The sequence below is a fragment of the Lutjanus erythropterus genome, chromosome 22 (assembly GCF_056507025.1).
Source record: "Lutjanus erythropterus isolate fLutEry1 chromosome 22, fLutEry1.hap2, whole genome shotgun sequence".
Taxonomy (NCBI): Eukaryota; Metazoa; Chordata; class Actinopteri; order Lutjaniformes; family Lutjanidae; genus Lutjanus; species Lutjanus erythropterus.
The window spans coordinates 22,811,772-22,825,500 of NC_139338.1; the positions used below are offsets into that span (position 1 = coordinate 22,811,772).

The 13,729-nt window shown below is 45.6% G+C and overlaps 1 protein-coding gene across 4 annotated transcripts in view; it reads left to right on the top strand.

Annotated features, from left to right (window-relative positions):
• Window positions 1–11,958, top strand: part of kmt2e (lysine (K)-specific methyltransferase 2E) — a 37,829-nt gene extending 25,871 nt beyond the window's left edge. Inside the window, exons 13-25 of one of the 4 annotated variants that reach the window (XM_084710495.1) lie at window positions 380–478; window positions 2,817–2,888; window positions 3,476–3,661; window positions 5,072–5,398; window positions 5,628–5,927; window positions 6,211–6,361; window positions 6,728–6,954; window positions 7,038–7,094; window positions 7,258–7,803; window positions 8,465–8,730; window positions 8,830–8,909; window positions 9,404–9,483; window positions 9,757–11,958. In XM_084710495.1, the coding sequence (XP_084566621.1) occupies window positions 380–478; window positions 2,817–2,888; window positions 3,476–3,661; window positions 5,072–5,398; window positions 5,628–5,927; window positions 6,211–6,361; window positions 6,728–6,954; window positions 7,038–7,094; window positions 7,258–7,803; window positions 8,465–8,730; window positions 8,830–8,909; window positions 9,404–9,483; window positions 9,757–10,758 (3,393 nt within the window). In that variant the 3' untranslated portion in view covers window positions 10,759–11,958. The remainder of the gene's footprint in view (window positions 1–379; window positions 479–2,816; window positions 2,889–3,475; window positions 3,662–5,071; window positions 5,399–5,627; window positions 5,928–6,210; window positions 6,362–6,727; window positions 6,955–7,037; window positions 7,095–7,257; window positions 7,804–8,464; window positions 8,731–8,829; window positions 8,910–9,403; window positions 9,484–9,756) is intronic. The other 3 variants (XM_084710492.1, XM_084710493.1, XM_084710494.1) reach the window with 3 other exon arrangements.
• Window positions 11,959–13,729: the final 1,771 nt, after the last annotated feature.

Sequence of the window (13,729 nt, forward strand, 5' to 3'; positions counted from 1 at the left end):
TCTACACTGGTGCTCTGATCTGCTTCTCCAGACTTTGGTTGTGCCGACCGCCATTTACTGTAGGTAACACACCGACTGTGCAGAAGCACCTGACACAACCCCACTTTAAATATTCCAAATGATCCCTTTAATCATCATATATGAAAAACAGAGCAGGGTTAAGACCAAGGACGAGTTCTGAGCAGATGTGTTTTGTGCACAGACTGATCACTAGAAACAAGCAGGGTTACTTCCCTCGTATGTTTCAGATGACTCCCCTCCCTCTCTCCCTCACCTCCCCTCTCCTCCTCCACTCTTACCTGTCTCCCTCTAGTCTGTAGCCAGACTGACTGATCAGCCATGATAAAGCGCCATACCCCGCTCTCCCCTCCTCTTACAGGATCCTGAGTTATATGAGGATCTAGAAGACAAAACCTCCGTTAGCAATGAAGTAGAGATGGAGTCAGAGGAGCAGATTGCAGAGAGGAGGAGGAAGATGGTAAGTGTGCCAAGCTAGGGGCTACAGCTTTTTTTTTTTTTTTGCCATGCAGCCACCCAGCAGAAAAGAGCGGAAAAAAAATAAAACTTCCCCCTGTTGCTCTGGGTGTGGACTTTAACTTTTTGTCTGCTAATAAGGGTGCTGTGGCTTGGATCAGGAGCAGCTGTCCTCTACCTCCCTCTTCCATAAAACTACCCTCCTCTTCATCACTCATCTGCTGCTTGGGCTCCCACCACTATCAATGCCCCTGTTGCTGTTTTTTTTTTTTTTTTCCTCTCTTCCTTCAGCTCCCCTCTTCTTCACAGCACTGACGCTTCGTGCTTTGTCTTATCATTACACAGTGACATTTATTTTCCTCATTTGTTGCCTTTTCCCCCCTCCAGCATATGAGACAACTAATAGGCCTCTAGTGCCACACGCCTGATTACAACACCCATCTCCTGTCAGTGGGAACAAACCAGTATATTGTGTCATCATGCGGGCTGAAACTGTCCCCCAGTGTGTATTACAGCTTGAGTACAGCTCTCCTCTCACCTTCATTGCGGCTAGGAGGAGTTTGAAATGGCCAATTACTAGTTCAACCACTCTTTTTTTCACTGCCAAACGGCCTGATGTCCCTGAGAGATGGGATCAAACGCACATATACACCGCCGAGCGTGGCACACTACACACCGACACACAAACGCGCGTGCTGTGGAAATTACCCTGCAGTCAGCTTCATTTCACACGGTGGACCCAAGGTGCAAAGTGCTGACTCATCTTTGGCCAACGTACAGTTCTGCTAATCGGCCAGAGAGCGATGGATGGTTGGAGAGAGAGAGGGAGGGAGGGAGGGAGGGAGGCGGGAGGGGAGGCAGAGGAGGAGGGGCTGCAGAGGGTAGAGCCTTGTTGCCAGGGCCATATTGACTTTGGGAGATCCAATAGGCTGCTTTCTATGGAATGTGGCCCAGGAGAGAGCTCTGCTGTAGAAGTGTGCATTCACAAACTGACGGATCACAGGCGTAGTAGATGCATGTGGGTGGTGTAAATCTGTGCTACGACAAGGTGCGGGGGTGATAACACTGGTGTGCGTTGGCATGATATCCTGCCTACTTAAACAAGAGCCCCTATTGTTTGAAAAGGCAAAATGGCTGTTTTTGCAACATCCCCTAACTGAGTGTTTGCCTGTGGTGACAGAATTTTAGTTAACTTTTTGCCTAAAGTGTGTTCTGTGTTAAACCTCGGAGACAGTAAAGTTGATTTTATGTCCATCCATTCATCCCTTCCATTCATACGATATTATTATATCAGTATGCTTATCCTTGAGGCAGTAATGAAGTAGTATAAGGCATCATGAATAGGATTTCTGCAGTATCATAACATTTACTACATGCGGTAACACATTATTGCAGTAAGTAAGAGATTAAATCTATAAACCAGTGCACAAATAACAAATGTCAACATAAACCGCCATATATTCTGACACATTACAAACACTAACAAGAAGTGTTTTAACATAATACAACAAAATTAAAGGAGAAATATGTGATATATTTACTGTAATTTATCATAAAATGACCTTGATATGTCAACATAGATTTTAGAAACACGATAACCTTTCTCTAATACTTCTCTGACAACAACGCTACAGCCGCGGCGTCCGAGGACATTTAGGCCAGCCAGTGCACTCTGTGTCTTTACATGTCATCTTCTGATTGGTCGTTTAGATCATGTCTCACATGATCTAGGAGCACTGATTAGGATTGAAGCCCAAAGATTTTACTTTATTTCCATTATGATTGTCAACTTCTGTCACAACAGCCCAAATCACACAGTTTAAGGAGGCCTTAAGAAGCTTCTATGATGATATAAACTCAGATTGGAAATGACTGAAGTTGTGTGATAAATGTAAAGTACAAAGGTGTAAACCTATCAGCTATTTTAGAAAATACCTCCAACAAGGTGTTGAGTGGAGAACAGATTAAAAATCTATTAATCAATAATTCCCCTATAGTCTAGAAATGTCAGTAATTGGAATTGTTTTGTCTGGTGGAGGCATTTGTTAAATAAGGAAACTTGAAAAAAAGCAAGGAAAAAGAGAGAAATTAAAATGAGAAAAGATATGCATTTTGTGACTTAAGAAAATGCACAAAATTTGCAGTTCTACCCCAAACCTAGATATTAAAAGTAATAATAGCTCAGACATCTCAGTATCTGTTGGTTTGGTGGCATCATTAGAGCATTTTGTACCACCAGAGGATCAGTGAGTCAGTAGTCCAGCTGTGTCCAGTGTTTGTGAAGCCTTGCTTAGGGGGACATGTCTCTTCTAAACTGGGCTGTCTCTTTATTGAATATTCAGGCCAGCCCAGCGGAGCAGTCCCATCTCCCTGTCGGGGCGGCTTCCAGCTGGAAGGGACTGAAACACAAGGAGGTAAAAATTGACCCATACATAGCCAACCCTACTCCACCCATCTACCAGCCTTCCCCACCCCACCCCACCCAAATCTTCCCAGAGGTGACTGACTTTACAAACGTACTAACAGCCTCGTCTTTACGCAGCAACATGTGTGTTGTTTCAGATTGTTTCGTGGTATGGATATCTTTTCAAAGTGGTGTTCTGACTGAAGATGGAGCTCTTTGTTTGGGGTTTTTGGTGGTGGTAGACCTGGGGGAATATGTGGCATGCAGGAACACATTAGAACACTGTTACAACCTGGGTTGTCTGGGTTTAATCGGAAAGCGTTTTGTCTGTTGAGGTAGAAAAGCCCATTTACATCCTCACAACATTCTTCCTGTTGCTCCTGTCTGACCTTCTCTTCCTTTTGTTTTGTCTTATTGTGAAAGCGACGGGTCACTTCTACACCTCTCTCTTCACTCTGCACTCAGCTAGATCGCTTTTCGCTGTGTAGCACACATTAACCCGTTTTATCGCTACCTCTGGGGCTCTGCGGGAGGGCAGTACTCCATGGACTAACGCTTCTGCTCCTCTCCATCACCCCTCCTCCTATCCCTCCACAGACGCGAGAGGAGAGGAAGATGGAGGCCATCCTGCAAGCTTTCGCCCGAATGGAGAAGAGGGAGAAACGCAGGGAGCAGGCCTTGGAAAGAATCGGCAGCATCAAGTCAGAGGTCGGGGGCCGCAGTGACATCAAGGAGGAGCCTCCAGCCACGCCAGAGACAGCTGATTCTCCAGCTGTCATGCAGGTGAGAGCATGGAGACACAAAAACTGGACTGGGCTGCAGATGTCTGAGCCGGTTGCACAAAACACCTCAGGTTAAGAATTTAGTTGAAGTCCAAGTTAATGTTTTCTCATAATAAAATCAGTTGCATAAAAGTTCCTCTTCATCATAGTCTTTTATTCTAAGCTACTACAAGGAACTGTCATATTTTGTTGACTAGTTCAGTCTGACACACACTGATAGCTGAGCAAAAGAGGAGCTTCGTTTGGAGCTGCTTAACAGGTGTGAATGAAAATGTGTGGTGAGAAGGCTGTTCACTACAAATTTGTTCAAACACTTTATAAAACACCGCGAGAAACTTGGAGCTGCAACAGAAGAGGGAGGGAGGGAGGAGGAGGAGGGAAATGCCTCAGCATCCAGACCCCTGACACAGAGACAGAGTTGATTGGCAGAGTTTTCTCAGAGAGACTGTCAGGAATATCCAGGCATATAATCATTGAACTGACAGTTTAAACAAATCTGATCTTCAGCAATACTTGATGTTAGATTTTCAACTAACTGCTCATCAGTAGCTTTTACTTCAGTAGACCAGTCAAATTAATATATTTATCTCTTTGAAACTTGTTATCTAAATTAATTATTTTAATGGAAAAGTACTATACCTCTAAAGTGAAATATGAAAATGGCTGACTAAATTAAACTTACAGTATAACTGCAAGGTGTAGGATGCGCATATTTAGGCAGATTTAGCCTATTGATGATGCATTCACCTCATAAATTCCCAAGTTTATGGGTTTAAATGAATAATCTATGAAATGGATTCAGTTTAAAATTGTTTCTTTTATAGCACATGAGATTAAAGTCTAAATCAGAAGGCTTGTTATGTCATTGAGCCTGCTTCATGTTTGCTAGTTCGGCTATAAAGGTAGATAAAGTTACCGTCACAGTCTAATTTAGATCTATAACTTGAATACTTGTAATATGTAATGAAATCAACAATAAATAAATAGCTCTTTAAGAGAAGATTTATTTTCATTGTTATTCATCCTAACATTAATGGTTATTAAGTGAGCTGTAAGTTAACTTAAAGTCGTTTCCAATTTTTTGCCACAGTAAAAATACCACAGAAAAAAAATACAGGAAACCGGATCACGGATAATGTTGACCACAGAACTGGAAATCTGTTCACCAAAGGAAACATCTGAAGGGATTCTCTGAAACACCCTTAATTTAATCCCTTACCTTAAGGAGAAATTAAGTCTTAAGTGGCATACTTAAGGAGAAAACCTAAGATGTTTTGTACAAATGGCCCCAGTTTTTCTACGGGAAAACACACCTATGGGCAGTAACTCACCTGATCAATAGAAACCACTGAACAGTTTTGGAAGAAACTTTCTATCAAAGAGAAAATTTGTGACTCTGTCTTTCTCATAGCCACTTTTGGAGGTGAAAGAGGAGCCAGGATTAAAGCCGGCCAAAGTCAAAGGCTCGAGGAACAGGAAAAGTTTCTCGAGGAATCGCACGCACATTGGCCAACAGCGCCGGCGAGCTCGCACCATCAGCGCCTGCTCCGACCTACCCCCCGGCTCTCCAATCGAATCTGTGGAGCCTCTGACCAACGAAGCCCCCGAAGGAGAGACCCCCACCGCACCTGAGCCGGAGGCCATCTCTGTCCAAGCACCGGACACCAGCCCTCCGCACAGCAGCTCGCCTGCACCGGACAGGAACCGCAGCGGGAGCAAGAGCTTCAAAACTAAAAAGGTACAGACAGACTGCTAATCCAAGCAGCGTCACCATTTCTGAGCAGTTGTGTGGTTCTTGTTTGTATCAGGGTCTTACAGTTTTGCTTTTTAAAACTGAGCTACTTTGGATTGAAGACATTATAAAAGGTTAATTTATTTTGGCAAAAACACATCACATCAAACACGTGTCATGTTTCAAAAACCTTTCAGATTGTCAAATAATGTCATACATTTTCTCTCTTCCTCAGCACTTTGTGAGTGAGTGGGTGGGAGAGAAGCAACAGGACCGCGGTGCAGTACGGACCCCTGAGCCGGCCCCAGAGAGGCCGCTGAGAATAAGCAGCGACCCTGAAGTACTCGCCACGCAGCTAAATGCCCTACCAGGCATGGCCTGCTCCCCACAGGTCTACAGCACGCCCAAACACTACGTCCGCTTCTCGTCCCCATTCCTGGCAAACCGCAGCCCCACCACTCCCGGAGTCCCCACCGGGAGGCGGCGTTCCAGGGAACTGCCAGAAACGCCGCCAACCACTGGCTCCTGCAAGAAGGTACAGAGTCCTGCTTAAGAAATAATTCCGCTTGGCTCTGATGCTAATGGAAAAAATGTACATCCAGCCAGATTTGGAAAGTCATATGGATCTGTCCTTGCATTAGAAATGATTAAGCTCTCCCACGTTGATACTGGCTGTCTATACATCATCAGCTTTGACTGCAGCAAATGTTTTCCAGCGTGTTAAACTCATTTGAGTGCCTCTAAAGTTTCCTGCAAAGATGAACAAAATTCAGCTGTTTCCGTTGTTGAGTTACTGAACCTCCGCTCTTTTCTTACAGCGATGGTTGAAGCAGGCTCTAGAGGAGGAGGGCTCCACCAGCCCAGCCAGACGACCGAGTCTCCTCATGCCCTGTGAGGGTCCGCTCAGCCCCTCCATTAATGGAGACTCCGACAGCCCTCTCCCCTACAATGGCATGTGCTCACTACCAGGTAAGTCTTACTTAGTGTTGTTGTTGTCTTTTAAGACTGGCTTTTTAAGGCTGGGTTGCACCAACAAGGATTCATTTTTAAACCTGATTAAATTCACTCATATGGATTCTTTCTTTATTTTAGTTTGGGTAAGCAAGCATCTCTACTTTGATTTAATGCTGTTTAATTTCAGTTCGAATCACTGAACTTGGATTTACTAAACTCAGGTCAGTTTTGCTAAACTCTGTTAAGAAGTAATCTTTGATTAAATTAATATTTGTTGGTACAACTCAGTCTAGTAGCTTCAAAACAAGCTCGTGTTTGTCCAGGTTTTTTCCACCAGATTGTAACATTAATCACATCAAAATTTTAAAATTCCTCCCTCAGAGTTGCCCACACCTTTGAAAAAGCGGCGGTTGAGTCCATTAGATGCCTGTATGTCCGAGAGCTCGACGCCCTACGGCTCCCCTTGTGCCACGCCCACCAGGGCAGACCAATCGGAGACACCCGCCACCCCCGTGTTACTGGCTACCCCGCCGCGTCCCCGAACGGAGGAGCCAAGTACAGAGCCCCCGCCCAGCACCCCAACACAGCCACTTAACGCCCCTCTAGAGGTAAGTTTGTATGGAAACCCCACTGAGCTTTGTTTATGTGAGAAAATGAACAGGAGAGACTGAGTGTGTCTTTGGTCCCACAGAGTGAATCTCCAGTGGAAAGCTCGCCAGAGGTCAGCCGGAAACCCAGCGTACAAGAGGTTAGAGAACAACACGGCAAAAAAAAATTGATTAGTTCTCCCAATTTTTCATTCACCATTAGAGATAATCATTTGTGCTCCAACTCCCTTCTTCTGGGCTTTTTACTTGGACTTGCTTTATTATGACAGTCCCCTGACGTTGATTCCTCCTTCCTTTTCCCAGGCCGACCGTCCTCCTTCGTTGGTCTCCTCTCCCTGCGTCAGAGCTCCGAGTTCAGATGGACTCCCGGCAGAAGCGAAGGCGCCTGTCCCTGAGAGTCCACAGCCTCCAGCTACTGAGCCTGTGGACTGTGGAGAGGACAGAGCCGATGGTGCTATTGTAGAAGGCGGCAGTGAGGCTTCCTCATCTGCAGAAACGTGTGCTTCCTCGTTCCCTGGCTGGATAAAAAGCCCCGACAGAGGCCCGACTGGACCAGCTGGCCTGAACTTCTCTCCAGTCAACTCAAACTTAAGGGACCTCACACCCTCACACACCCTAGAGCCTCTGGCAGCTCCCTTCAGGCCCGACGCTGCAGCTGGGGCTGCGGCAGGGTCCGCAGCGGGGACGGGGTCATTGGTCGGCTCTCAGGCGCCCTTCAGTGAAGGCCAGGGGCAGCTCTTCTACCCCTGCTCCGAGGAGGGAGGGTCACTCGGCTTCTCGCGCTCACTGAACGGGGATGGCAGCAGTGAAGGAGGAGGGTCGGCGCAGAACCCCCCACAGAAGAAAAAGGTGAGTGAAAATGGTGCATTTTACCTTTTAATCCTTGGAGTGTAGCATAGATCGGGTCAGTGATTTAGAGTCAACATTTTTGTTTTCTGTAGTCAGTAAACTGAACAAGTAAGCAAAACAAACCTGAACTATAATATTAATGTGGCTCCTGAAGAACAGTCGCTTCTGAAACATTGATGTTCAGCAGAGCCATGACATCATTTGCAGGACATAATGTCAGTAAATTCAAGTAAAATACAAACTCCACCATGTGAATCATTTAAGGTCCACAGGTAATTCTTGTCCCATGCAAAAAGGTCACATAAAGAAACTCAAGAAATAACTAGTAATGTATCCATCACTTTTGCAAGAAATAAATGGGTTTGTTAAATAGCGGAAACATTTGCTGCTGGGACAAAATAAGATCAGGACACAGTGTATATTAGAACAGATTGTATGAGGAGAGTATGCTTTATATAAGAAGTCAGATATATGAGAAAATAAAGGTTTTCTCGACCCATGTTCTTTGTCACATCCTCTCCTCACCAAGTCGATTTAATGACAGACATGCATTGACTCATGCTGCTCTGTGTGTCAGTAACCATCCTAATGCTGCCCTCTGCTGGTCTAAAACAAGAACTGCTCTTTGTTCTTAAATGACATTGTGCCTCTGGTCTGCCAGGTTTCCCTGCTGGAATACAGGAAACGTCAGCGTGAAGCTCGTCGCAGCGGCTCAAAGACAGAGTGCAGCTCTCCTGTTTCCACCGTGCCGCCCCTGACCGTGGACGCCTTCCCCGTCGCGCTGGAGACGACCAGTGAACCTCCTCTGCCCCCGGCTCCCACGGCGGTCTGTAACACCAACACCACCGCTGTGAAAGAGCCGCAGACAACTGAGGAGGCAGAGACAGCAGGAGAGAAAGGGGAGAAGGAGGGAGGAGAAGGACAGTGGTGTGTAATCATCAAAACTGCTTGTACTGCAATACTACTGCATCCATGTCAGCTGAAGATCGTGATGACGACAGTATTTTGTTTGATGTTTGTTTTTAGGACGTCGTCTACGTCTGTAGAGCAGGCCAGAGAACGCAGCTACCACAGAGCTCTGCTGCTCAGCAAAGACAAAGACACAGGTGAGAACGGAGACAGCGACTCTCAGTCATCTGCATTAAAGGAATAGTTCAACAGTGTGAGAAATACACTTGTTCACTTTCTTGGGTAGATGCCACCCTCAGATCTGTCCATTGAATATAAAGCTGTAACCCAATCAAATCAAGTAATCAGTTAAGAAAAAGTTTTGCTTTTACTAAAGAGTCGTAGTAAATGTACAAAAAAGAAAACAGGACGCATCTCTTAAAATAAACAACTAATTGGTTTCCTTTTTAGGAAAATCTGCACTGCTATCATGACGCTCAGGCTTTCACACACTGACTGCAGCAGTTTATTTTCTGTAGTTATTAACGTTCGAACGTGACAAATCGTTTCAGCCTTGCAGCACATAATTATCCATTATAACCTCAACTTTTTATTTTTACACTTTGGTTTTTCTACAGATTAAACAAACAAGACATATAAAATGTTATTCCACGTTATTCAACTTTTTTATTACACTGTTTTGCTCTTTTAGATGGTGAGACAGAAGGTGGAGACACACCTGCACTGAGAGACTGTCCATCTCCAAGTCTTCAAAAGACCCCAACACACACAGTGAGTCAACATTTTGTCCTCATGAATGAGACCTGACCTAGAACTGCAATGATTCATTGTTTAGTTGTCAACTATTAAATTTGTCAACAACTATTTTGATACTCAGTTTTGAGTCATTTCGTTAAGAAAAGTCAAGTCAAAATTCTCTGATTCCGTCTTCTTAAATGTGAATATTTTTTGGTTTCTTTACTCCTCTGTGACAGTAAACTGATTATCTTTGGATCCATCCTCAGCGTTTAACTTCTCCTCTCTCCTCCTCTCTCCTCCTCTCAGCCGTGCTCTCCTGGTCCCCTCGCTCAGCCTCCCAGTCGACCGGCGAAGGAGGAAGACGGCGACGGTCAGCCTCGGACGCCAAACCCAACCAGCCAGCCGGCGAGCAAGCCCGCAGGACCCAAACAGGCTCCCCTGACCCCCACGAAGCTGCACCCAACCCCGTTACCCTCCTCTCCGGTGCATTACCCCGGACCCTCCCTCCTTCACTCCCCCAAACCTCAGCCTCAGGGCTCTCCCTACCGGAGCCAGAGGGCGCTGTTCTCCTCTCAGCCTCAGAACCAACCGCAGCCTCAGGCTCAGACTGGCCCCGCCCCTTTCTCTCAGTATAACACCCAGAGTGCTCCACCGCCGCCTCCCCCTCCTCCACCAGCACCACCGGCCTCCACAGCGTACTTCCCCACCCAGAGTCCCTCACCTGCCGGACCTTTTCCCGGGTTCAAACCCGCCGTCACGCCGCCGTACCCTCCCGGCTCTCAGCCTATGATGCAGACTCTCCCTCACAGCGTGCACTATCAGAGCTCCGCCGCTCCACCTCCACCTCCTCCTCCACCCCCACACCCTATGCCCGGCCCCGCCCTGCTGCACCTGCAGCCCCCTCCCATCCAGCAGCACCAGCTCATGCTGACCACTGCCCCCCCACCACCTCCTCCCCCACAGGGCCAGACCTCCCAGCAGCCTCAGCAGCAGCCGCCTCCCGCCGGCAGCAACCTGCTGTCGCTCACCCCGCCTCCACCACCTCCTCCGCCTCCCCCGGCTCCCTCAACCAACGCCTCCATGCAGGCTCACCACTTTCAGAACTTAGGGGGTTTTCCTCCATCCTCGTACCCCCCTCCCCTCCAGCAGACCGGACTGCCTCCACCTCCCCCTCCCCCTCCTCAACAGACTCAACAAGGCCAGGCCGCCGCCGCCACCGCCCCCCAGATGCCCTCTGGGAGTCGTGGAGCTCCCGCGTCCTCGCCCGCCTTCCACAGCTCGGGCTACCTGAGCACGGGGTGGCACTGACGGCCCCTCCCCTCGCTGCTGTCGGCCCCCCCGGCGGCCCCTAAGAACTCACCCTGAGAGGGGCGTGTACCATATAAGCTGTAGATACGTTTTCTATGTACCTGAACACATGGCCAGTGGAAAAACAGCTGATTGTGGGATATAAAATGCTACTTTTTAAATAAAAAAAAGAAAAAAAAAGAAAAACGAGGACTGAAAAATTTTAGAAAAAAACGGACAGTGAGACGATCTTCAAGACAAACTGTATCAAACGAAGATGGACGCTCCCCACCCACCCGGTGCTCATCGCCTCCTCTCTGGCCTCCTTTTGTTTTTATAAAACCTTCTTGTGACGGAGACGGAAGTCCTCTGTTCTGTGTCTTGTTTGGACTCCCGTTGTAATGCCCCGCACTTTGTTTATCTATGGACATTCCAGCCTATCCCCACCCCCTCCTCCTTCCTCCTCCTCCCTCCTCTTCCTCCTTTGTCAGTTATTCCTCTTCTCTCTCGTCTGTTGTCGGCTCTCTTTACACCATTTATTTGTTTTAATCTAGCGGCTCATTATAGCGAAGAGAAAGCTTTTTGTATAGAGAAAAAAACACAATTATTTTTTTTATTCCTCTGTCTAACAACAAATATCTGTTCACCGCTGCAGATTCAGAAAAGACCCGTTTCTGGGAGGCTGCACTCATGTGTGTATGCGTGTGTGTGTGTGAGAAAAGTGTGTGTGCGCGTGTGTGTGTGTGTGAGATTTCGTGTACCGAGTGCTCGTAGTCTTCTGAGGTAGGCGGAGTGGTCTTGCCCCCACAGGTAGGACGTTAGCGGTTTATTTTTGAATATCAATGGTTATTTGTAGAAAGTGTAATTTAATGTATAGGTGGTTACTCCAGCTTTCACCAGGAACAGATTGTAAATATTCGCTTCTTTTCTTTTCTATGCTTGTACAATTCGCTCCCATCCCCATTTTGAAATATGGTTGTACATATGAACGCTCTTCTTGGCAAAGCTGAATGTTTTTGTGACTGTAGCATTATTTTTATTTTATTTTTTTTTTTCTTCTTCCTCCCTCTCTCTCTGGACTCTTCTACCTTTTTGTCTTTTTTTATTATTTGTGTGTGTGAGTGTATGTTTGTGTGGAGGGGAGAGACTCACAGACACTGCACTGGTTGGCTATTTTCATGGTTCATTATAATAAATCACTGTAATGACAGTTTTATACAACTTGTCGTGTTTATGTGTCTCTGGTAGAGTTTGTGCACAAATATCCTGCCTTCAGGAGGGACGACGGGGGACACGTCGACAAAAAGCTTCTGCTGCAGAGGAAAAACCTGTGGTGTTTGGTAACAACAAATCTGTAGCTGATATTCAAAACTCTTATGGTTAATTATTAGGCACATGAATATCCATAAATCTGTGAAACAATAATGTGCACAAAAAGCAGGAACACACCCGCACACTGCTGTTATTTCATTCTGAATTCCTCTGCTGTTGCTCACAGACTTAATGACTAAGAAAGAGGAAGAAAGACCGTTTATGGTCAGAATGTATCAATGTTGATGATGAGAGAGGAGCTGGAAGAAAAATATACTGACGCCACACGCAACATGGTCAACATGGTCAAAGCTGGCGCTTCGATTAACAAGCCTGTGAACCAGAGGAATCTTCCGAACATGTTTTCATTTGGCAGATTTAATTTCTCTGACAAAGTTGGTCTGCGTACGCCAGGCTGTGAAATAATCAAAATAATTGCAGTAGCAAAAATCCCAACATTATCTGGTTGTAATACAGACTATCAAGTACCCTTAACAACCCCACTTTCAAAAATCCGAACTATCCCTTTAACTACTGCTTTTCTGTTTTATATCTTTGGCTTTAAACAGGCCTCTTTCATTTTTTTTAACACTTGAAGCTCCAGTCTGTAAGATTTAGGGGGATTTATTGGCAGAATATAACAATCATCTGTGTGTTTTCGTTACTGTATAATCACATAAAAATAAGAATGCCCAAAAAATAATCTTAAAAAAACAAAACAAAGACTGATGAACAAGACAGCTGAGTGTAGCTTACAGATTTGTGTAATAGGTTTATTATTAAGTGTAATACAAACCTTTGGAAAGTTGCTTCACTGTATAAAGATGCATCAGAGTAAAGAGAACGTCACCGAGACGAGAGACGAGGGCAGGAGGAAGGATTTTAATAACAGCTGACAGTTAATGTTGAAAAACCCTGAATTAGAAGGTGTGAAGTACAAAGACACTTTATATAACGTGGTCAAGGTTGCACTTCAGATAACAACTTAAGTGTTTTAACAGTTCGTCTATTTTGATAAGAAAGCAGTAATTTTTTAATGCAGAAACCCCAAAACCTGTCTTTGCAGCTCTCAACTGTGCATGAACTTTCTAATATCATTGTAAAGCAAATATCTGGGAGTTTGGGCTTCAGTTTGGATTAATAACTATAATAATTTTTTGACAGATTATTCAATTATACTCCACCAGAGAGCTAAATGCTAACTTTAGCACACATTTCAGCTCAAAGTAAAACTTAAAATGATGATATTTATAAAGAGCCTGAGACGAGATGTCGAAAAATAGCCACCATACAGAGGAAAGCATCTTTTTATTTGGGTGACAACGTGGCCTTTTCCCTGCTACCACCCTCAGTCTAATCTTGACATTTTCTGCCTCATCAGTGTTCAGAATACAAGAACAGAAAAAGTCGTCTCCTTATTTTTAACCACCATCAGTCTTGTTGCCTGGTTTGTGAGCACCAAAGCCTCATGGAACCGATTATAGAAAATTACTGACACCTTGTAGCCTCCTGTAACAAAGAGCCTGTGTTTCCTCCTCAGCTCCCTGCAGGCTGTTAGGATTCATGTGAGCAGATGGCCTCGCGCTCCTCCGGAGGCCTTTGATCCAGGAGCCCGTGTGCATGTTAAAGCCGATATTTACATCTCGGCCGGCGCTGGTCAATCCACTGGGTCCTTGATGAT